The 24280-nt window shown below is 43.9% G+C and overlaps 1 protein-coding gene across 1 annotated transcript; it reads right to left on the bottom strand.

Annotated features, from left to right (window-relative positions):
- Nucleotides 1–364: 364 nt before the first annotated feature.
- LOC125521305 lies at nucleotides 365–6847 on the bottom strand. The gene is made up of 5 exons (XM_048686357.1): nucleotides 6160–6847; nucleotides 5665–5877; nucleotides 5435–5573; nucleotides 5086–5225; nucleotides 365–4182 (listed from the first exon to the last, which is right to left on the bottom strand). The coding sequence occupies exon 5, from the start codon at nucleotides 4079–4081 to the stop codon at nucleotides 629–631; it is 3453 nt and encodes a 1150-aa protein (XP_048542314.1). The 5' UTR covers nucleotides 4082–4182; nucleotides 5086–5225; nucleotides 5435–5573; nucleotides 5665–5877; nucleotides 6160–6847; the 3' UTR covers nucleotides 365–628.
- Nucleotides 6848–24280: the final 17433 nt, after the last annotated feature.

Genomic DNA, 24280 nt, shown 5'->3' on the forward strand with positions numbered 1-24280 from the left:
GTTTGTGGTTGGTCATTGCTTTATATATAAAGCAGGGCGAAAGCCTTTTTCGTATGTACTACTACTCCCTTTACACTAATAATACCAGAGTACAAAACAAGCCTGGTAGTCAAACTTGTTTTAGATGAGAATATGGGAGCGCCCCACAAATGGATGCACATAAAACAGCTCAAGCTGATGTTAGAAGAACATAAAGTGCAAGAATACTGAACAAGCCAGAAAGCCTAATGAGGTACCAACTTCCGCAGCGGAATAAAGCTCAAAATTCTCGGAGCAATTTCATTGGCAAATAGCGAGTATAAAAAAGATGCAGAATAGTATGCGACCAATCTCGAACACAAAAATTCAGTGTGCAACAAACGAATAATGAAGATAATCCTCATTGCCTGCTTGTAGCTCCATTACACGACGATGTACCTGATATGCAGTTTTAGGCTCGAGCTCAAATTTCAAGTATGCTAAAATAATTTCCAAGAACATACAACAGACAGCAACACCAGTGGTCAAGTCAAATCTGAACATGAAGAAAAATGCTGATATGGGACACACAAATTGTTCGCAGATAATACAGAAATATAGATTCTTAGATGAATAGGGTTCTTGTAAAAAGGGAGCATCAAACTTCAGGTCATGCCGGTGTGTTTGCTCCTGAAACAGGTTCAGGACGTCTCGGGGAGTTAATCCCACTTCCCTCTCCTGCCTTCCGATATTTTGCAATTGCATTTGACACAATAATTAGGAGCAGCAGGATTACTACAACGCCACCAACTAGTGCATAGACATACACTGAAGTCCTCAATTTGCGGCAGCTTCCCGCAGCAAAAGCTGTCATGAGAGCCAGCATATCCAGTATCATAATCAAGTGCAACACCCCAAGTGGCACAGCCTTCTTCCTGATAGATTTACTCAACAGAAGCAGGATCACGACAATGGATGCCATGAATGCGAAAGAATTGAAGCAGAAGAATATCTTGTACCGTCGGTGATTAATATCACGAAGGACGGGATTGCCTGGTACATGGCCCTCATCATCAGACCAGAATCCACCAGGTGGGTTCAGACCAGCTTGGTATGCGATCGATGCTGCTAAAATTGCAAGAAGCATCAGATACTTGTGTCTCTTTCTCACTTCTTTTTCTTCGACAACTGAAGCTTTTGGCCTCACGGGAATGATTACTCGTTCACCCTCTGCATGAAAGAGAAGATTGTGTAGAAATACTAGACACTTAGCCAATGGTCTTCCTAGTGTGCCATGCAACGAAGAGAGCAGAACTTGAATCAGAAGGGAGACTAGAACTGCCATAGCAATGATGCTCAGATAGATGGACTGTTTAATATTTCTGCAACTTCCTGCAACATAGGCAATGAGGAGGCCAAGCAATCCCGCCACCAAACACACTCGCAGTGCATAGGACTTGATTCCATACTCACAGGATTCCTTATTCACAAGTAATATTGTGACGACCACAGATGACACAAATGAAACTGAATTTGAGTAGTAGAACACATCATAGCGTTTTGGATGGGTATCCTGAAGGATTGGATTGCCTGGAGTTCCCGTGGCATCTTTGTCATCAGACCAGACACCTCCTGGAGGGTTCATGCCAGCTTGGTATGTGACAGTCACCGCTAAAATAGCAATGGTCAATAGCAGATTACGTCTTCTTCCCAACTCCTTCTCACTAGTATCACCCCCAGTCTGGTTGTGGCCTAATTGACGCGACACTGAGCAAAAATGACTAACTGAGTGCTCTAGCATCTCTGCCACCTGCCTTCTCCATTCTGGAGGAATTATATGTACTGCTATCAAGACATGAATTAGAACATAAGCAAGTACACTGCATACGAGCGCTGATATGAAAATAGTCTTCTTTGCCTCCCTGCAGTTCCCCACAGCAAAAGCTCCGGTTAGGGAAAGTAGGACCACTATCATCATTATTGGCAACGCACGCCGTTTGGTAACCTTGTTGCTCACCATCTTGTTCAAGAGCAAAGTGATCATGACAATGGATGCCACAAAGGCGATTGCATTGAGATAGAAGAATGCAATGAACCGGCGATGATGGGTGTCCTCAAGGATGCGATCAGCAGCTGAATGATGATCTTTACTTCTTGACCAAAAGCCACCTGGTGGATTCAGGCCTGATTGGTATGCCAGAGATACTGCAAGAATGGCAAGAAGCAGCATACATGTGCGGGTCTTCTTCAGATGCTTCTCAGTTCGAATGTCATCAGCATTTTGATTGGGTACTTGATTGCTGCCAGTATGTACATTCTCAGAATGTATAGGATGGTCATCACTGCAAAGAATCTCAGTACTAGGGTTATTATCTTCAACCAGATTGTTTTGTTCAGCAGAGTGTGCATTGCCAGTGGCTTCCGCAGGTGCAGAAAGCCCTTCATCCACTATGTCATGACTAGTGTCTCCGTTACTCTGCCTGACCGGCATATTTTGCTCAACATCTGTGGACTGACACTCCGGATTTGCAACACGCTGGACATGTGTAGACGGACACTCCGCGTTGGACGCAACAACCTCGATATTTGTTGATTGCTGGCTGTTCCCTGACAGATGCTGTGAGTGATTCACAGCCTCTTCATCATCTGAAATTTGATTTCTTTCTTCTGCAGGTGCATGCTCCTCATGGGACTCATCCTCTCTGATATTTGGAAGTTGCTGATTGTCTGCAGGCTGGTCTTGTGGTTCAGGGGTGTCATCTTCTGCAGGTGTATCAGTTGAACGGACTGAAGAATGATGATTACTTGCATAAGAATTCTCCTGCTCTGCATTGCTATGTCTGTGTCTACTAAAGCTCAATGAAAGTGCACGGCCCAATTTTTCCACGCAACAAAGGCTGCTTGTTTTGACCTTTTGTAGCCAATTTGCTACAGGCCTGCAAACAAAGAATCCAGCTAAAATTGCAAAGGAGATCCAAACTATGACGATGATAAACACCACATAGAATGATGTTGCTACCTCTCTACAACATCCTGCAGCATACGCAACAATTAGGCACGATAGGTCCACTACCACACATACAATCACTGCTTTGGTCCTTATTCCATGTCCACTCAGTTTTGGGCTCAGAAGCAGTATGATTATGACCAAAGATGCCACGAAGGAAGTTGAATTGGAAACGATGAATATATTATAATGACCAAGGTAGTTACTCCGGAGAACAGAAGTAGCCGGATGATGCTTGTAAGGAGGAAAGGCCATATGCACCTTATCAGAACCATGGTCATTTTCAGCCCAAAAGCCGCCTGGTGGATTCAATCCTGCTTGGTATGTGATAGTAGCAGCAAAAATTACAAGCGTCAAAATGAACTTGCGAGCCTCCTCAACGTTCTCTAGAGGGATGCTCACTTGCCTCACAAGGAAACCCCGTTTGATTAGAACTGTATTTATCATTCTCTGCAGATTCTGTTTCAATTTTCTTGGAATAAACCTTGTGGATACTAGGGTATGGATCCCAACATATGTGATGACCGCAAAGACTAGAACCCAGATGTAAATGGATGGCTTGAGTGCCCTGCAACTTCCGGCAGCATAAGCCCCAAGCAGGCTGAATAGGTCCAATATCATGGTTAATTGCATTGAGTGGAGCCACATTCTCTTCCTTGTCACACTCTTACTGAGAAGCAAGATGATTAAGACAAGAGATGCAGCGAAGGCTGTTGCATTGCAGTAAAAGAACACCTCATATCGTTCAGAAAAGCCAGCATGCATGACAGGGTCACCAGCATCATGACCATCCTTGTTTAGTGTCCACGATCCCCCTGGTGGTGTTAATCCAGCATTGTATGTCACACCAACTGCTAGGACTCCAAGAAGTACCAAATATTTACGATGTCCCCACAAGAGCTCAAAATCATCATTGTTGCTGGAGCTGGATTCATGGCTAGGGGGTAATAAATTTCTGTTGGACGAGCCATTGATGGTATGTTGCCTCATGCTGACAGTACCAATTCCAAAAACACCTCTGCTGACTTCACTCGAACCATTCTCTGGTACCTGGGTACCCATGGTGTTGGTGTTGGTCAGATCAATGCTGATTTCGGATTGCCTGCCACCTGCCATGTGGTTGCTCTCTGACCGAAATTGCAAGTCTCAGGTTCTCGGTTGCTTTCTATGCCTCTATCTGGATCATCAGGTAAGAGTTTCTTGGACGAAGAAGATATCTGAAGGATTCAAAGATAATTCAAGGGTGGTTCTGACCAATAAAAGCAAAGAAGGTTGCTAGAAAGATGGACTTGGTGAAGTCTATGTCCCAAACGAAAACAACACAAAGATAGCATGTTAAAGGCTAACTTGCCTGTTAGACCCTACAATGATAACCACAATATGAATTATATATTTTCAAACAGTAACCACCATATAAATTATTATTATTTTTGAAAATGACCACCATATAAATTATTAGCTCAAGTATTGAAGTATATAGACTTCTCTAGAAAGGTGTGAGCTAATGTTGTACGTCAACTATCAGAGTCTACACCGGGTTGGTGTTCAAGACGAAAGTAGATTAACAGCTGATTAAAGTCTTAAAGGGATCAACCCTGTTGTATATACTGTAACTAGATGAATTTCGTGTGCAGTTTGCATGACTAGATATTACAATACAAATGTTAATGTTTGAGCATAGAGTTCTACTCCCTCTGATCCAAAAAAAGTGCCGCAGCTTAGAACTAAGGTTGAAGTAACCTTAGTTCAAAAGCTGCGACACTTTTTTCCGATCGGAGGGAGAACTAGTTAATGATTATGCTTGGAAATGAGTTTTTGTGTTTCCCATTCAACAATAACATCATATACGTGACTGAACATTACTGTTATAATCTGACCCACAAAAATAAGTGGTCTAGAACTTTCCCTTTGTTTTCTCTAGATACCTAGTTCCAACTGCTATTACCACAATACACACATAGACAAGTACTCCTACTTCTTGGTGAAGACACTTAACAGATTCTACAGGGTAACTAGTAAAATTAACTGCAATCGCAGAAGCGGTAGATTATTGGCAGTGGCAAGTTACACACATCAAAGCCTAACAGCCAAACACATGAAGAGAAAGTAAAAGATTATACCTGGCATGGAAAGCATTGCAATGCTCACAGCCAAAAGGGAAGGGTGCCCTCATTAGCCATATACGGTTGCAAGTGAGCCTGTATCCAGAGCGATAACCAAAATAGCGGTCTAGATATTTCCCTTTGTTTTCTCTGAATACCTAGATCCGATTGATACCACCAAAAAACATGTATAAATAAGTGTTTGCTCGTCGAAGAATTATGTAACATACTATGCCTTTTTTTAGATAATTCAAGAATATGTTTGCTAACTAGCAAAACTAAGTGCAAGTAAAGAGGTTCAATAGGCAATGGAAACAATCATCCATGTCTAACAACCAAGAAGAGGAAGAGAAACTAAGAATCATACCTGGAAAGGGAAAGCAACGCAATGCTCCTCACATAGACATAGTCACACAGAACGGGTGCCCTCATTGGCCATAATCAACCCCTAGCTTAGGAAGCAGGTTTGAGCTTGTACCCAGATCAAGGGTAACTAGTAAAATTGGCTGCAAGTAGAGAAGTGGCAGACTATTGGCAATGGAAGCTATGTATCCATGTCAAAGAACCGAGCCCAGGAAGAGAAAGTCAGAATCGTACCTGAAATGGGAAAGCTTTGCAATGCTCAGCCGCTCACACGGAATGGCTGCCCCGTTAACCTAACTGAGGCTGCGGCTTTGAGCTTGTATCCAGAGTGACGGCTGCTGCTCAGACTAGTGAGGGACACCTTCTGTGCTTCAAAATGGCTGAGTTCTTCCGGAGTCAATAATGGTGTGAACGGTGGTGTGGATGGTGAACAAAAGAGGGGGAGACCTGTGAAGTCAGTTAAACGAAGGAAAGAATCAAGGCAGGACCCCACGGCAATGTACTACTCAGTCATATCAAGAAACAGTCAGCATCTAGATTAAGCAAGGGGAATAATGTATGCATATATGATCTCCTCAGGACCACTTTAGACTTAAAAGAGAGCCTAATGCACCAGAAATAATGAACAAACACGCATCTCAACTGTTAAATGCTCCAGCGTCGAGCTGGGCTGCTGAATAATTTGATTTGGAACACATAGATATAAGCAAGAATTAGCCAGTAGAATACCTGATACTAGGAGGCAGTGAAATGGAATCTGTAGACAGCGATGGTAAACGGAGCGGGTGTGTTGGCAGTTGACTGGTACACGACCACCACACACCGTGGGTTCACACCTCACGCCGGCGCTCAGAGGCCACCTTGACTAACCATCATCGCAGAAAACCGGAATACTGCCATCATCATCCACTTGACTCCGGCGAAGTCATCCACTTGCCTCTCTGGCGCCTCGAGCGTCGCCATCTTTTGACATTTTCGCTCCGCGTGCAACCACCGTTCCGTGGAGCGGCACATCGCCGCTCGTGCATTGGCTCTTCTCCGGCCATATTAGCTGCCGTGCCGTGGTTAGGTACTGGCCACCCCCAGGGCACGTTAGCAGCACTGGGGCACTCATCAGTACAGTCGGCTCCGCCCGCCGGCGCCCCGCTGGCCGCTGAAGCATTTGTTCGAACATCTGACGGGCACTGCTAGGGGAAGCAGAGCCGGCCGGGGCCAGCCAGAGCCTAGAGCCCTAGAACCTCGATCGGCGCCATATCCGACCGACCTGCCAGACCCCGAGCAGCAGCGGCGTGCATTGATCCCGACCATCGACGTCGACAGGGGCGATCCAATCCAATCCCCTCCCCGCCATCCATCCCCGCTGGAGTACATGACATCACAAGAAAAATAGGGAATGACGTCATGTAAACAGCTTTTCATGCGCTCCTGCATGACTGCATCCACCAAGTTTCAACTCTCCACTAGAAGCATACGCGCGCTGCGCCGTTCTACTTTTCTACCGTTTTTTGTTTGATTGTTAATTCACGAATAGATTGCTTGCTGCTCTATTTGCAGGTCGAGGGTTGTTGTTGTTGTTTTCATGGGCCTTCTGTGTTTTAGTTTCCATAAATTTGGGTTGAGAAAACTCTTTATTGCATTGCAGGATATGTCTAGATGCTAAGACACGTCATCATTTGCTTGGGTAGGATATTATTCATTTTTTTACAACTATTGTTCTTCATAAAAATGATATGTTAGCAGCACTATCAAAAACATATCCAAAATAGTGGTTGGCGTCAAGCATGTCCCAGACCCACAGAGTTAAAACATAGTATTGGATGTACATAATAATATTCATCTGCAAAACTAATTGAAAACTATGATATACGTAACTGCGCCTTCTGATTGTAGTATTCATCTACAACAATCATACAACTCTATGATTTGACCAATCAATATTTCGTAATTTACCTTATCACATACAAATAATACAAAACACCAACAATCATAATGGTAAAAGGGTAGTAAAAGTGAGAAATACTTAGAAGTTGCAGCACTGCACCAAAGTATATGGTTTCTGGTTTTCAATATTGATCATTCATATGGGTAGTTAGAATCAAAATAGAAAGAACATATTTGAAATAAAAGCAATAATTTGCACTGACTAGCGACAGGAATGGGAATGAATCATGTTTATAGCAGCCTCTAAGAGGAAGAGACATAAATGGGAGGATCAAGAGATAATAGTATAAGTGCTTGATCTCAGTTTTCGTTTGAATGTAACATTACTAACATTACCGATGCATTAATAAGGCCTGATCAACTGTGTACATAAGCGACTTGGTGACAATTAACCAAATTATCTTCATAGGAAAACCTAGTTATCATCTTGTCTTATTGTTTTAGTGCCAATTAAATTCAGTTAGAGACTGTGCTCCTTAGGGTTGGAACCATATTCTAATTAATACTCCCTCCATTCTAAAGTATAGTACATACTTTGTTTTGAAAAGTCAAACGTACCAATGTTTGACTAAGTTTTTAAAAAAAATCAACATCCACATGTATTGTTATAGTTTATTTATTTAGTACTTCAGATATTGATAGTTTATTCTAGAAACTTGGTCAGATGGAGATCTTTGACTTTTAGAAAACTAATATGCACTGCACTATGGAACAGAGGCAGCATAAAGTATGCCATATATAAACTGCGTGAGGTTGTTAATCCACAAGCACGGAGATGGTACTTAAGCAGTGAAGCATGAGGCTTTCAAATTGAAACCTTACACGGCGAGATAAAATCCCGGTAGAATCTGCTACTTGTTTAGCACCGAAGCAATCGAGATTGAATTTGAATCAGGCTGCCAAAGAAAGGATGACAGAGGGAGAGGAAGGAGGTATCGGGAGTTGTACTTCAGACCTTGTGGGCCATGGCGTGTTGATGAAGGCGACCAAGTTCCGAAGACGATAGTCGTCTCTAGGCCCCAAGCGTCGTCATTGTTGGACATTAATTACCGCACAAAAGAAGGGCAGAAAGATGGAGCGATGGGCGGGATGTGCGGTGTGGTGGTGGATAGGCAAAGCCCATGTAGCCTTGTGGTGCGGAGGAGGCGGTGTGGGACGGGCACCTGTGCAACCATGTGTGTGCGGAGGAGGCAGTGATGAACTGGGGCGCCCGTGCAACCATATGATGCGGAGGAGCATGTGATGGGTCGGGTGCCTGTGCAACCGTGTGGTGCGAACGAGGCGGTGATGGCTCGGTCGTGCCGCCATGAGAGAATGGGAGAAAGATGGAGAGATAGGCGGGGCATGCGGTGTGGTGGTGGACTGACACCGCCCATGCATCCATGTGACACAGAGGAGGTGGTGATGGGCCAAGCGGGCGGTGATCTTGTTGGGGAACGTAGTAATTTCAAAAGATTTCCTACGCACACGCAAGATCCATCTAGGTGATGCATAGCAACGAGAGGGGAGAGTGATGTCCACATACCCTCGTAGACCGTAAGCGGAAGCGTTATGACAACGCGGTTGATGTAGTCGTACGTCTTCACGATCCGACCGATCCTATGACCGAAGGTATGACACCTCCGCGATCTGCACACGTTTAGCTCGGTGACGTCCCACGAACTCAAGATCCAGCTAAGTGTCGGGGAGAGCTTCGTCAGCATGACGGCTTGATGCCGGTGATGATGAAGTTACGGACACAGGGCTTCGCCTAAGCACTACAGCGATATGTCCGAGGTGGAAATCTGTGGAGAGGGGCACCGCACACGGCTAAGAGATCAACTTATGTCTATGGGGTGCCCCCTGGCCACGTATATAAAGGAGGGGAGGGAAGAGGTGGCCGGACCTAAGGGGGCACGCCAGTTGTGGGGAATCCTACTAGGACTCCCCAGTCCAAGTAGGATTCCCCTCCTCTTTCCTATTCGGAGTAGGAGAGAAGAAAAGAGAGGGAGAGGGAGAAGGAAAGGGGGGCCGCGCCCCCACCCCTTGTCCACTTTGTTTGGGCAGGGGGGAGGCGTGCACCACCTCTTGGCCCTTCTCCCCTCTCTCTGCTAAATCCCAATAAGGCCCATTACTTCTCCCGCTGAAATCCCGTAACTCCCCGGTTCTCCGAAAAATACCTGAATCACTCGTAACCTTTCCGATGTCCGAATATAGCCTTCCAATATATCGATCTTTATGTCTCGACCATTTCGAGACTCCTCGTCATATCCGTGATCTCATTTGGGACTCCAAACAACCTTTGGTACATCAAATCACATAACTCATAATATCAATCGTCGTTGAACGTTAAGCGCGCGGACCCTACGGGTTCGAGAACTATGTAGACATGACCGAGACATATCTTCAGTCAATAACCAATAGCGGAACCTGGATGCTCATATTGGCTCCTACATATTCTATGAAGATCTTTATCGGTCAAACCGCATAACAACATACGTTGTTCCCTTTGTCATCGGTATGTTACTTGCACGAGATTCGATCGTCGATATCATCATACCTAGTTCAATCTCATTACCAGCAAGTCTCTTTACTCGTTCCGTAATGCATCATCTTGTAACTAACTCATTTTTCACATTGCTTGCAAGGCTTATAGTGATTACCGAGAGGGCCCAAAGATACCTCTCCAACAATCGGAGTGACAAATCCTAATCTTGATCTATGCCAGCTCAACAAACACCATCAGAGACACCTGTAGAGTATCTTTATATCACCCAGTTGCGTTGTGACGTTTGATAGCACACTAAGTGTTCCTCCGGTATTCGGGAGTTGCATAATCTCATAGTCATAGGAACATGTATAAGTCATGAAGAAAGCAATAGCAATAAACTAAACGTTCATAGTGCTAAGCTAACGGATGGGTCTTGTCCATCACATCATTCTCTAATGATGTGATCCCGTTCATCAAATGATAACACATGTCTATGGTAAGGAAACTTAACCATCTTTGATTAACGAGCTAGTCAAGTAGAGGCATACTAGGGACACTCTGTTTGTCTATGTATTCACACATGTACTAAGTTTCTGGTTAATACAATTCTAGCATGAATAATAAACATTTATCATGATATAAGAAAATATAAATAACAACTTTATTATTGCCTCTAGGGCATATTTCCTTCAGTCTCCCACTTGAACTAGAGTCAATAATCTAGTTCACATCGTCATGTGATTTCACACAAATAGTTCACATCTTTATGTGATTAGTTCACATCTCCATGTGACTAATATCCAAAGGGTTTACTAGAGTCAATAATCTAGTTCACATCGCTGTGTGATTAACACCCAAAGAGTGATCATGTTTTGCTTGTGAGAGAAGTTTAGTCTACGGGTCTACAACATACAGATCCGTATGTACTTTGCAAATTTCTATGTCTACAATACTCTGCACGGAGCTACTCTAGCTAATTGCTCCCACTTTCAATATGTATCTAGATCGGTGTAAAAAGCTTGCATCGACGTAACTCTTTACGATGAACTCTTCTATTACCTCCATAACCGAGAAATATTTCCTTAGTCCTCTAAGGATAATTTTGACCGTTGTCCAGTGATCTACTCCTAGATCACTATTGTACTCCCTTGCCAAAATCATGCTAAGGTATAGAATAGGTCTGGTACACAGCATAGCATACTTTATAGAACCTATGACTGAGGCATAGGGAATGACTTTTCATTCTCTTTCTATTTTCTGCCGTGGCCGGGTTTTGAGTCTGACTCAACTTCACACCTTGTAACACAGGCAAGAACCCTTTCTTTGCTTGATCCATTTGAACTTTTTCAAAACTTTATCAAGGTATGTGCTTTGTGAAAGTCCAATTAAGCGTCTTGATCTATCTCTATAGATCTTGATGCCCAATATATAAGCAGCTTCACCGAGGTCTTTCACTGAAAAATTCTTATTCAAGTACCCTTTTATGCTATCCAGAAAATTCTACATTATTTCCGATCAACAATATGTCATTCACATATACTTATCAAAAATGTTATGGTGCTCCCACTCACCATATGCGTTGATCACACTATCAAAGCGTATATTCCAACTCCGAGAGGCTTGTACCAGTCCATAAATGGATCGCTGGAGCTTGCACACTTTGTCAGCACCTTTAGGATTGACAAAGCCTTCTTGTTGCATCATATACAACTCTTCTTTAAGAAATCCATTAAGGAATGCAGTTTTGACATCCATTTGCCAGATTTCATAAAATGTGGCAATTGCTAACATGATTTGGACAGACTTGAGCGTCACTACGAGTGAGTAAATCTCATCGTAGTCAACATCTTGAACTCGTCAAAAACCATTTGCGACAATTCGAGCTTTGTATTTAGTAATACTACTATCAACGTCTATCTTCCTCTTGAAGATCCATTTATTCTCAATGGCTTGCCGATCATTGGGCAAGTCAACCAAAGTCCACACTATGTTCTCATACACGGATCCCATCTCAGATTTCATGGCCTCAAGCCATTTTGTGGAATCTGGGCTCATCATCGCTTCCTCATAGTTCGTAGGTTTGTCATGGTCTAGTAGCATGACTTCTAGAAAGGATTACCGTACCACTCTGGTGCGGACCATACTCTGGTTGACCTACGAGGTTCGGTAGTAACTTGATCTGAAGTTTCATGATCATCATCATTAGCTTCCTCACTAATTGGCGTAGGAATCACTAGAACTGATTTCTGTGATGAGCTACTTTCCAATTCGAGAGAAGGTACAATTACCTCATCAAGTTCTACATTCCTACCACTCACTTCTTTCGAGAGAAACTCGTTCTCTAGAAAGGATCCACTCTTAGAAACAAAGATCTTGCCTTTGGATCTGTGATAGAAGGTGTACCCAACAGTTTCTTTTGCGTATCCTATGAAGACGCACTTCTCCGATTTGGGTTTGAGCTTATCAGTCTGAATTGTTTTCACATAAGCATCGCAACCCCAAATTTTAATAAACAACAGCTTAGCTTTTCTTGCTAAACCACAGTTCATACGATGTCGTCTCAACGGATTTTTAGACGGTGCCCTATTAACGTGAATGTAGTTGTCTCTAATGCATAACCCCAAAACGATAGTGGTAAATCGGTAAGAGACATCATAGATCGCACCATATCTAATAAAGTACGGTTACGACATTCGGACACACCATTACGCTGTGGTATTCCAGGTGGCGTGAGTTGTGAAACTATTCCGCATTGTTTCAAATGAAGACCAAACTCGTAACTCAAATATTCACCTCCACGATCATATCATAGAAATTTTATTTTCTTGTTACGATAATTTTCCACTTCACTCTGAAATTCTTTGAACTTTTCAAATGTTTCGGATTTATGTTTCATCAAGTAGATATACCCATATCTACTCAAATCATCTGTGAAGGTCAGAAAATAACGATACCCGCTGCGAGCCTCAACACTCATTGGATCGCATACATCAGTATGTATTATTTCCAATAAGTCAGTTGCTTGCTCCATTGTTCCGGAGAACGGAGTCTTAGTCATCTTGCCCATGAGGCATGGTTTGGAAGCATCAAATGATTCATAATCAAGTGATTCCAAAATCCCATCAGCCATCAGCATGGAGTTTCTTCATGCGCTTTACACCAATATGACCTAAACGGCAGTGCCACATATAAGTTGCACTATCATTATTAAATTTGCATCTTTTGGCTTCAATATTATGAATATGTGTATCACTACGATCAAGATTCTGTAAGTGCATCTAGTGCCACCCCTAATTGGTTTTGGAGTATTGACGACAAACCTAGTTGAGGGACTAATGTGATTGTGAGAATTGCAGGATAACACAGGTAGAAGTCCCTCATTGATTCGGTTTTTCTACCAGAGATGACCCCTAAAAATGTATGAAGACATTGAAGTCAAAGGTGGTATGTGAAGACATTCACATTGAAGACTATGACAAGAGAAGACATCGCATGAAGACTATGGAGCGCGAAGACTTAGATCTTTCGTAGTTCTTTTTCTTCTTTGTTGAGTCATAGGAACCACCGTACTGTTAAGTGGGGTCCAAGAGAACCAGTCAGAATGACTGAAGTGATGCTTAACCAAAATCCTATCTCTTCGAGTGAAGACTATGAGAGCGAATCTTGTCCAGAGTTGGATAAGTCAGCTTTGCTTGTAGCCCAAGTAAAGTTGCCGTGTGTGTTTGAAATCTGATCGTTGGAACACGTGTCAGTTCCTTAGTGACCCAGGGTCATTTCGGACAAATCAGGTCGGGTTGCCTAGTGGCTATAAATAGCCCACGCCCTACAACCATAAACGGTTGGATGCTTAGAGTTAAAGTACGGCTTTTGTCGTTTGAGAGCAACCCACCTCGAAGCCTTTGAGAGAGAATTCCTTGCGAGGATAAAGCCCTAACTGTTGGAAATATGCCCTAGAGGCAATAATAAATTGATTATTATTATATTTCCTTGTTCATGATAATCGTTTATTATCCATGCTAGAATTGCATTGATAGGAAACTCAGATACATGTGTGGATACATAGACAACACCATGTCCCTAGTAAGCCTCTAGTTGACTAGCTCGTTAATCAATAGATGGTTACGGTTTCCTAACCATGGACATTGGATGTCATTGATAACGGGATCACATCATTAGGAGAATGATGTGATGGACAAAGACCCAATCCTAAGCCTAGCACAAGATCATGTAGTTCGTATGCTAAAGCTTTTCTAATGTCAAGTATCATTTCCTTAAGACCATGAGATTGTGCAACTCCCGGATACCGTAGGAGTGCTTTGGGTGTGCCAAACGTCACAACGTAACTGGGTGGCTATAAAGGTACACTACAGGTATCTCCGAAAGTGTCTGTTGGGTTGGCACGAATCGAGACTGGGATTTGTCACTCCATGTGACGGAGAGGTATCTCTGGGCCCACTCGGTAGGACATCATCATAATGTGCACAATGTGATCAAGGAGTTGATCATGGGATGATGTGTTACGGAACGAGTAAAGAGACTTGCCGGTAACGAGATTGAACAAGGTATCGGGATACCGATGATCGAATCTCGGGCAAGTGTCGTACCGATAGCCAAAGGGAATTGTATACGGGATTGATTAAGTCCTTGACATCGTGGTTCATCCGATGAGATCATCATGGAACATGTGGGAGCCAACATGGGTATCCAGATCCCGCTGTTGGTTATTGACCGGAGAGTCATCTCGGTCATGTCTGCATGTCTCCCGAACCCGTAGGGTCTACACACTTAAGGTTCGGTGATGCTAGGGTTATAGAGATATTAGTATGCGGTAACCCGAAAGTTTTTAGGAGTCCCGGATGAGATCCCGGACGTCACGAGGAGTTCCGGAATGGTCCGGAGGTAAAGATTTATATATGGGAAGTCTTGTTTTGGTCGCCGGAAAAGTTTCGTGCATTATCGGTATTGTACCGGGAGTGCCGAAAGGGGTCCGGGGGTCCACCAAAGGGGTCCACCTGCCCCCGGGGGCCACATGCGCTGTAGGGGTGTGCGCCTTGGCCTATATGGGCCAAGGGCACCAGCCCCAAGAGGCCCATGCGCCAATAGATAAGAAGAAGGAAGAGTCCTAAAGGGGGAAGGCACCTCCTAGGTGCCTTGGGGAGGAGGGACTCCTCCCTTGGCCGCACCCTTCCTTGGAGGAAGGGCCAAGGCTGCCCCCCCTCTCCCTTGGCCCTATATATAGTGGGGGAAGGGAGGGCAGCAATACCTAAGCCCTGGCGCCTCCCTCTCCCTCCCATGACACATCTCCCTCCTCCCACAGCGCTTGGCGAAGCCCTGTTGGAATCCCGCTACTTCCACCACCACGCCGTCGTGCTGCTGGATCTCCATCAACCTCTCCTCCCCCCTTGCTGGATCAAGAAGGAGGAGACGTCGCTGCTCCGTACGTGTGTTGAACGCGGAGGTGCCGTCCGTTCGGCGCTAGGATCATCGGTGATTTGGATCACGACGAGTACGACTCCATCAACCCCGTTCTCTTGAACGCTTCCGCGCGCGATCTACAAGGGTATGTAGATCCACTCCTCCCTCGTTGCTAGATGACTCCATAGATAGATCTTGGTGACACGTAGGAAAATTTTGAATTTATGCTACGTTCCCCAACAGTGGCATCATGAGCTAGGTCTATCCGTAGTTTCTATGCACGAGTAGAACACAAAGTAGTTGTGGGCGTTGATTTTGTTCAATATGCTTACCGTTACTAGTCCAATCTTGATTCGGTGGCATTGTGGGATGAAGCGACCCGGACCGACCTTACACGTACTCTTACGTGAGACTGGTTCCACTGACTGACATGCACTAGTTGCATAAGGTGGCTAGCGGGTGTCTGTCTCTCCCACTTTAGTCGGATCGGATTCGATGAAAAGGGTCGTTATGAAGGGTAAATAGCAATTGGCATATCACGTTGTGGTTTTTGCGTAGGTAAGAAACGTTCTCGCTAGAAACCCATAGCAGCCACGTAAAACATGCAAACAACAATTAGAGGACGTCTAACTTGTTTTTGCAGGGTATGCTATGTGATGTGATATGGCCAAGAAGAATGTGATGAATGATATATGTGATGTATGAGATTGATCATGTTCTTGTAATAGGAATCATGACTTGCATGTCGATGAGTATGACAACCGGCAGGAGCCATAGGAGTTGTCTTTATTTATTTATGACCTGCGTGTCAACATAAACGTCATGTAATTACTTTACTTTATTGCTAACCATTAGCTGTAGTAGTAGAAGTAATAGTTGACGAGACAACTTCATGAAGACACGATGATGGAGATCATGATGATGGAGATCATGGTGTCATGCCGGTGACGATGATGATCATGGAGCCCCGAAGATGGAGATCAAGAGGAGCAAAGTGATGATGGCCATATCATGTCACTATTTGATTGCATGTGATGTTTATCATGTTTATGCATCTTGTTTACTTAGAACGACGGTAGTAAATAAGATGATCCCTCATAATAATTTCAAGAAAGTGTTCCCCCTAACTGTGCACCGTTGTGACAGTTCGTTATTTCGAAGCACCACGTGACGATCGGGTGTTAGATTCTAACGTTCACATACAACGGGTGTAAGACAGATTTACACACGCGAAACACTTAGGTTGACTTGACGAGCCTAGCATGTACAGACATGGCCTCGGAACACAAGAGACCGAAAGGTCGAGCATGAGTCGTATGGTAGATACGATCAACATGAAGATGTTCACCGATGTTGACTAGTCCGTCTCACGTGATGATCGGACACGGCCTAGTTGACTCGGATCATGTAATCACTTAGATGACTAGAGGGATGTCTATCTGAGTGGGAGTTCACAAGATGAACTTAATTATCCTGAACATAGTCAAAAAAGGTCTTCGCAAATTATGTCGTAGCTCGCGCTTCAGTTCTACTGTTTAGATATGTTCCTAGAGAAAATTTAGTTGAAAGTTGATAGTAGTAATTATGCGGACTAGGTCCGTAAACTGAGGTTTGTCCTCATTGCTTCATAGAAGGCTTATGTCCTTAATGCACCGCTCAGTGTGCTGAACCTCGAACGTCGTCTGTGGATGTTGCGAACATCTGACATACACATTTTGATAACTACGTGATAGTTCAGTTAAACGGCTTAGAGTTGAGGCACCGAAGATGTTTTGAAACATCGCGAAACATATGAGATGTTTCGAGGGCTGAAATTGGGATTTCAGGCTCGTGCCCACGTCAAGAGGTATAAGACCTCCGATGATTTTCTTAGCCTGCAAACTAAGGGAGAAAAGCTCAATTGTTGAACTTGTGCTCAGATTGTCTGAGTACAACAATCGCTTGAATCGAGTGGGAGTTGATCTTCCAGATGAAATAGTGATGGTTCTCCGAAGTCATTACCACCAAGCTGCTTGAGCTTCATGATGAACTATAATATATCAGGGACATATATGATGATCCTTGAGATTTCGCGATGTTTGACACCACAAAAGTAGAGATCAAGAAGGAGCATCAATTGTTGATGGTTGGTGAAACCACTAGTTTCAAGAAGGGCAAGGGCAAAAAAAGGGATGCTTCATGAAACGGCAAATCAGCTGCTGCTCTAGTGAAGAAACCCAAGGTTGAACCCAAACCCGAGACTAAGTGCTTCTGTAATAAAGGGAACAGCCACTGGAGCAGAATTACCCTAGATACTTGGTAGATAAGAAGGCTGGCAAGGTCGATAGAAGTATATTGGATGTATTATGTTAATGTGTACTTTACTAGTACTCCTAGTAGAACCAGGGTATTAGATACCGGTTCGGTTGCTAAGTGTTAGTAACTCGAAATAAAAGCTACGGAATAAACGGAGACTAGCTAAAGGTGAGATGATGATATGTGTTGGAAGTATTTCCAAGGTTGATCAAATATCGTACGCTCCCTCTACCATCGAGATTGGTGTTTGCGTTGAGCATAGACATGATTGAATTATGTCTATCGCAACGGCTATTCATTTAAAGAGAATAATGGTTACTCTGTTTATTTGAATAATACCTTCAATGGTCTTACACCTGAAATGAATGGTTTATTGAATCTCGATCGTAGTGATACACATGTTCATGCCAAAAGATAGTACTGATAGTACCACCTACTTGTGGCACTGCCACGTAAGTCATATCGGTATAAAACGCATGAAGAAGCTCCATGTTGATGGATCTTTGGGCTCACTTGTTTTGAAAGGTTTGAGACATGCGAACCATGTCTATTGGTGTATATGCATGAAGAAACTCCATGCAAATGGACCGTTTGGACTCACTTGATTTTGAATCACTTGAGACATGCAAATCATACCACATGGGCAAGATGACTGAAAGCCTCGTTTTCAGTAAAATGGAACTAGAAAGCAACTTGTTGGAAGTAATACATTTTGATGTGTGCAATCCAATGAGTGCTGAGGCATGTAGTGGATATCATTATGTTCTTACTTCACAGATGATTTGAGTAGATGTTGAGTATATTTACTTGATGAATCACGAGTCTGAATTATTGAAAGGTTCAAGTAATTTCAGGGTGAAGTTGAAAGATCGTCGTGACAAGAGGATAAAATATCTATGATATGATCATAGAGATGAATATCTGAATTACGAGTTTGGCACAGAATTAAGACATTGTGGAAATTGTTTCACAACTAATACAGCCTGGAACACCGTAGTGTGATGGTGTGTCCGAACATCATAACTGCACCCTGTTGGATATGATGCATACCATGATGTCTCTTATCGAATTACCACGATAGTTTATGGGTTAGGCATTAGAGACAACCACGTTCACTTTAAATAGGACACCATGTAATTCCGATGAGATGACACCATATGAAGTATGGTTTAGAGAAACCTAAGCTGTCATTTCTTAGAAGTTTGGGGCTGTGACGCTTATGTGAAAAAGTTTCAGGCTGATAAGCTCGAACCCAAAGCGGATAAATGCATCTTCATAGGACACCCAAAAAAGTTGGGTGTACCTCCTGTCTCAGATCCGAAAGCAATAAGGGATTTTTTCTAGAATCGAGTCCTTTCTCGAGGAAAAGTTTCTCTCGAAAGAATTGAGTGGGAGGATGGTGGAGACTTGATGAGGTTATTGAACCGTCTCTTCAACTAGTGTGTGGCAGGGCACAGGAGTTGTTCCTGTGGCACCTACACCAATTGAAGTGGAAGCTTATGATAGTGATCATGAAACTTCAGATCAAGTCACTACCAAACCTCGTGGGATGACAAGGATGCATACTACTTCAGAGTGGTACGTAATCCTGTCTTGGAAGTCATGTTGCTAGACAACAATGAACCTACGAGCTATGGAGAAGCGATGGTGGGCCCGGATTCCGATAAATGGCTCGAGGCCATAAAATCTGAGAGAGGATCCATGTATGAAAACAAAGTGTAGACTTTGGCAGAACGGCTCGATGGTCGTAATGCTATTGAGTATAGATGGATTTTAAAAGGAAGACGGACAATGATGGTAGGTATCACCATTAAGAAAGCTCGACTTGTCGTTAAGATGTTTTCCGACAAGTTCAAGGAGTTGACTGCGATGAGACTTTCTCACTCGTAGCGATGCTAAGAGTCTGTTGGAATTATATTAGCAATTACTGCATTATTTTTGAAATCTTGCAGATAGGATGCCAAAAACCATTGTTTCCTCGACGATTTTTTGAGGAAAGGTTGTATGTGATACAACCAGAAGGTTTTGTTAATCCTGAAAGATGCTAATAAGTATGCAAAGCTCCAGCAATCCTTCTAAGGACTGGAGTAAGCATCTCGGAGTTGGAATGTATGCTTTGATAAGATGATCAAAGTTTTGGGTGTATACAAAGTTTATGAGAAACTTGTATTTCCAAAGAAGTGAGTGGGAGCACTATAGAATTTCTGATAAATATATGTTGACATATTGTTGATCAGAAATGACATAGAATTTCTGGAAAGCATATAGGGTTATTTGGAAAGTATTTTTCAATGGAAAGCCTGGATTAAGCTACTTGAACATTGAGCATCAAGATCTATAAGGATAGATCAAAATTCTTAATGGTACTTTCAAATGAGCACATACCTTGACATGATCTTGAAGGTGTTCAAGATGGACCAGTCAAAGAAGGAGTTCTTGCCAGAGTTGTAAGGTATGAAGTTAAGACTTAAAGCTCGACCACGGCAGAAGAAAGAGGAAGGACGAAGGTCGTCCCCTATGCTTTTGTCATAGGCTCTATACGGTATGCCATGCTATGTACCGCACCTAAAATGTGCCTTGCCATGAGTCAGTCAAGGGGTACAAGAGTGATCCAAGAATGGATCACAAGACAGCAGTCAAAGTTATCCTTAGTAACTAGTGGACTAAGGAATTTTCTCGATTATGGAGGTGGTAAAAGAGTTCGTCGTAAAGGGTTACGCCGATGCAAACTTTGACACTAATCCAGATTATTCTGAGTAGTAAACTGGATTCGTATAGTAGAACAGTTATTTGGAATAGCTCCAAATATAGCGTTGTAGCTGCTACAAGATGACATAGAGATTTGCGAAGTACATACGGATCTGAAAGATTCAGACCCGTTGACTATAACATCTCTCACAAGCATAACATGATCAAACCCAGAACTCATCGAGTGTTAATCACATGGTAATGTGAACTAGATTATTGACTCTAGTAAACTCTTTGGGTGTTAGTCACATGGGGATGTGACCTTGAGTGTTAGTCACATAGCGATGTGAACTGGATTATTGACTCTAGTGCAAGTGGGAGCTGTTGGAAATATGCCCTAGAGGCAATAATAAATTGAGTTATTATTATATTTCCTTGTTCATGATAATCGTTTATTATCCATGCTAGAATTGTATTGATAGGAAACTCAGATACATGTGTGGATACATAGACAACACCATGTCCCTAGTAAGCCTCTAGTTGACTAGCTCGTTGATCAATAGATGGTTACGGTTTCCTGACCATGGACATTGGATGTCATTGATAACGGGATCACATCATTAGGAGAATGATGTGATGGACAAAGACCCAATCCTAAGCCTAGCACAAGATCATGTAGTTCGTATGCTAAAGCTTTTCTAATGTCAAGTATCATTTCCTTAGACCATGAGATTGTGCAACTCCCGGATACCGTAGGAGTGCTTTGGGTTGCCAAACGTCACAACGTAACTGGGTGGCTATAAAGGTACACTACAGGTATATCCGAAAGTGTCTGTTGGGTTGGCACGAATCGAGACTGGGATTTGTCACTCCGTGTGACGGAGAGGTAAATCTGGGCCCACTCGGTAGGACATCATCATAATGTGCACAATGTGATCAAGGAGTTGATCACGTGATGATGTGTTACGGAACGAGTAAAGAGACTTGCCGGTAACGAGATTGAACAAGGTATCGGGATACCAATGATCGAATCTCGGGCAAGTGTCGTACCGATAGACAAAGGGAATTGTATACGGGATTGATTAAGTCCTTGACATCGTGGTTCATCCGATGAGATCATCGTGGAACATGTGGGAGCCAACATGGGTATCCAGATCCCGCTGTTGGTTATTGACCGGAGAGTCATCTCGGTCATGTCTGCATGTCTCCCGAACCCGTAGGGTCTACACACTTAAGGTTCGGTGATGCTAGGGTTATAGAGATATTAGTATGCGGTAACCCGAAAGTTGTTCGGAGTCCCGGATGAGATCCCGGACGTCACGAGGAGTTCCGAAATGGTCCGGAGGTAAAGATTTATATATGGGAAGTCTTGTTTTGGTCGCCGGAAAAGTTTCGCGCATTATCGGTATTGTACCGGGAGTGCCGAAAGGGGTCCAGGGGTCCACCAAAGGGGTCCACCTGCCCCGGGGGGCCACATGGGCTGTAGGGGTGTGCGCCTTGGCCTATATGGGCCAAGGGCACCAGCCCCAAGAGGCCCATGCGCCAAGAGATAAGAAGAAGGAAGAGTCCTAAAGGGGGAAGGCACCTCCTAGGTGCCTTGGGGAGGAGGGACTCCTCCCTTGGCCGCACCCTTCCTTGGAGGAAGGGCCAAGGCTGCGCCCCCCTCTCCCTTGGCCCTATATATAGTGGGGGAAGGGAGGGCAGCAATACCTAAGCCCTGGCGCCTCCCTCTCCCTCCCATGACACATCTCCCTCCTCCCGCAGCGCTTGGCGAAGCCCTATTGGAATCCCGCTACTTCCACCACCACGCCGTCGTGCTGCTGGATCTCCATCAACCTCTCCTCCCCCCTTGCTGGATCAAGAAGGAGGAGACGTCGCTGCTCCGTACGTGTGTTGAACGCGGTGGTGCCGTCCGTTCGGCGCTAGGATCATCGGTGATTTGGATCACGACGAGTACGACTCCATCAACCCCGTTCTCTTGAACGCTTCCGCACGCGATCTACAAGGGTATGTAGATCCACTCCTCCCTCGTTGCTAGATGACTCCATAGATAGATCTTGGTGACACATAGGAAAATTTTGAATTTATGCTACGTTCCCCAACACTAACCACCCAGAGCCAAAGAGAGTTAGGCATCACTTAAGTCTTCTTGTCTGTGTGATCTGAAGACTTATTACACTTGAGGACTGTGAATCCTCCAGCCGGTTAGGCGTCGCGTTCTGAGCATCCAAGAGTCGTTGTGGATCGCCGGTGAACGAAGTCTATGAAGGTTTGGAAGTCTACCTTGAAGACTTTCCAGAGTGATTGGGCGAGGACTGGGTGTTCTTAGCTCAAGGGGAATAAGGTGAAGACAAGGTCTTCTGAGTTGAATCTCAGCCTCCCTAACCAGACATACAGTTGTCACAGCAACTGGAACTGGTCCAACAAATCATTGTCTTCAACGAGTCACTGGTTTCATCCTTCCCTTCCCTTTACTTACTATTGGTCCTTGTGAAGTCATTGTATGACTGGATTATCTTTTGTCTTCACTGAGTGACTGCTTGTTCTAATTAGCTTCACAATATCTTCCTACCTGATCCTTACTGCCTAGCTGCTATTAGTCATTGTGCTTTCACTTCATTGAATACTTGACTATGGTTTTCCTAGTGTAGTCTAACTTCCGCTGCATGGTAATAGGTTTATTTCTATCATTTGTCTTCGAAACTTACATGTTTTGAAGACTTTCCTAAAAATCGCCTATTCACCCCCCTCTAGTAGATCACTAGCACTTTCAATTGGTATCAGAGCAAGGTACTCCCTTGTTCTGTGTGATTCGGTTTAACCACCTGGAGTTTTAGCTATGTCGACTGCAGGGATAATTAAAGTCTCCGCTGCGTGCCCCGTCTTCGATGGAACTGAATATCCCTACTGGAAGAATAAGATGCGCATGCATCTTGAAGCCATTGATGTCGACCTATGGTATGTCGTCAAGAACGGCGTTCCCAAGGTTGGAGAAGGTGTCACTGCCGCTGATGTCAAGAAGTTCGTTCAACTGGACTCTACTGCCAAGAATATCATCTGTGGTCATCTGACCAAAGGACAGTATGGCCGCGTGAGTGCTTTGGAAACATCTAAGCTAGTCTGCGACTAGCTATCCAAGGTCAACGAAGGCATCTCAACCCAGAGAGATCAGAGAATCAATGTCCTTCGCAACCTCTTCAATCGCTTCAAGAGAAATGACAATGAGAATGTCCAGCTCACGTTTGATCGACTCACTGACATCACAAATGAGCTTCAAGCCCTCGGCGCTACTAAGATCACCAAGCATGAAGTCGTCAAGACACTCCTGAGATCACTTGACAGTTCGTTTGACACCCTAGCCCTGATGATTCAAGAACGTCCTGATTTCAAGACACTCGATCCGTCTGACATACTTGAGAGGCTCAACACACACGAGTTTCAGCTTTCTGAGAAAAGAGACATCTACGGTCCCAACTATGGGTGAACTCGTGCCTTGAAGGCAAAGCCTGTCTCCTCATCTGAAGAAGAATCTGACAGCAGTTCTGATGATCCTGAAGACATTGGAAGGGAGCTTGCTATGCTTGTGAAGAAGTTCCAAAAATTCACCAAGAAGAAAGGCCTCAGAAAGTCTTCACGATCAAGCTCAAGGAATGATGAAGCTTCTGCTCATGACTACAAGAAGAGAACATGTCACAAGTGCAAGAAACCTGGCCACTACATCTCTGAGTGTCCACAGTGGGACAATGAGAAAAACAAGAAGAAGAAGAGCAAGGAGTATGACTCTGACGACAAGAAGAAGAAGAGATACTCAAAATCTTCTTCCAAGTCTTCCTCCAAGTCTTCATCACACAAGAAGAGCTCATCTGGCAAGGCACGTGCGTTTGTTGGCAAGGAAATGGACTCTGAGGAGGAGTCCGCTTCTAAGGAGGCGGAGGTGGAGTTTGAGGAGGAGTCCGATTCTGGCGTTGCAAGTCTGGCTACAGCATACGTTGCCAAGTCCATCTTCAACACTGAAGACAATGACTTCATCACCGACACTGA

This window comes from Triticum urartu, chromosome 7, assembly GCF_003073215.2.
Source record: "Triticum urartu cultivar G1812 chromosome 7, Tu2.1, whole genome shotgun sequence".
In the NCBI taxonomy this organism is placed as follows: domain Eukaryota; kingdom Viridiplantae; phylum Streptophyta; class Magnoliopsida; order Poales; family Poaceae; genus Triticum; species Triticum urartu.

Bases quoted from the DNA above. Each gene is read 5' to 3' on its own strand.
- LOC125521305 (XM_048686357.1), bottom strand. From the start codon at position 4,081: ATGGCAGGTGGCAGGCAATCCGAAATCAGCATTGATCTGACCAACACC.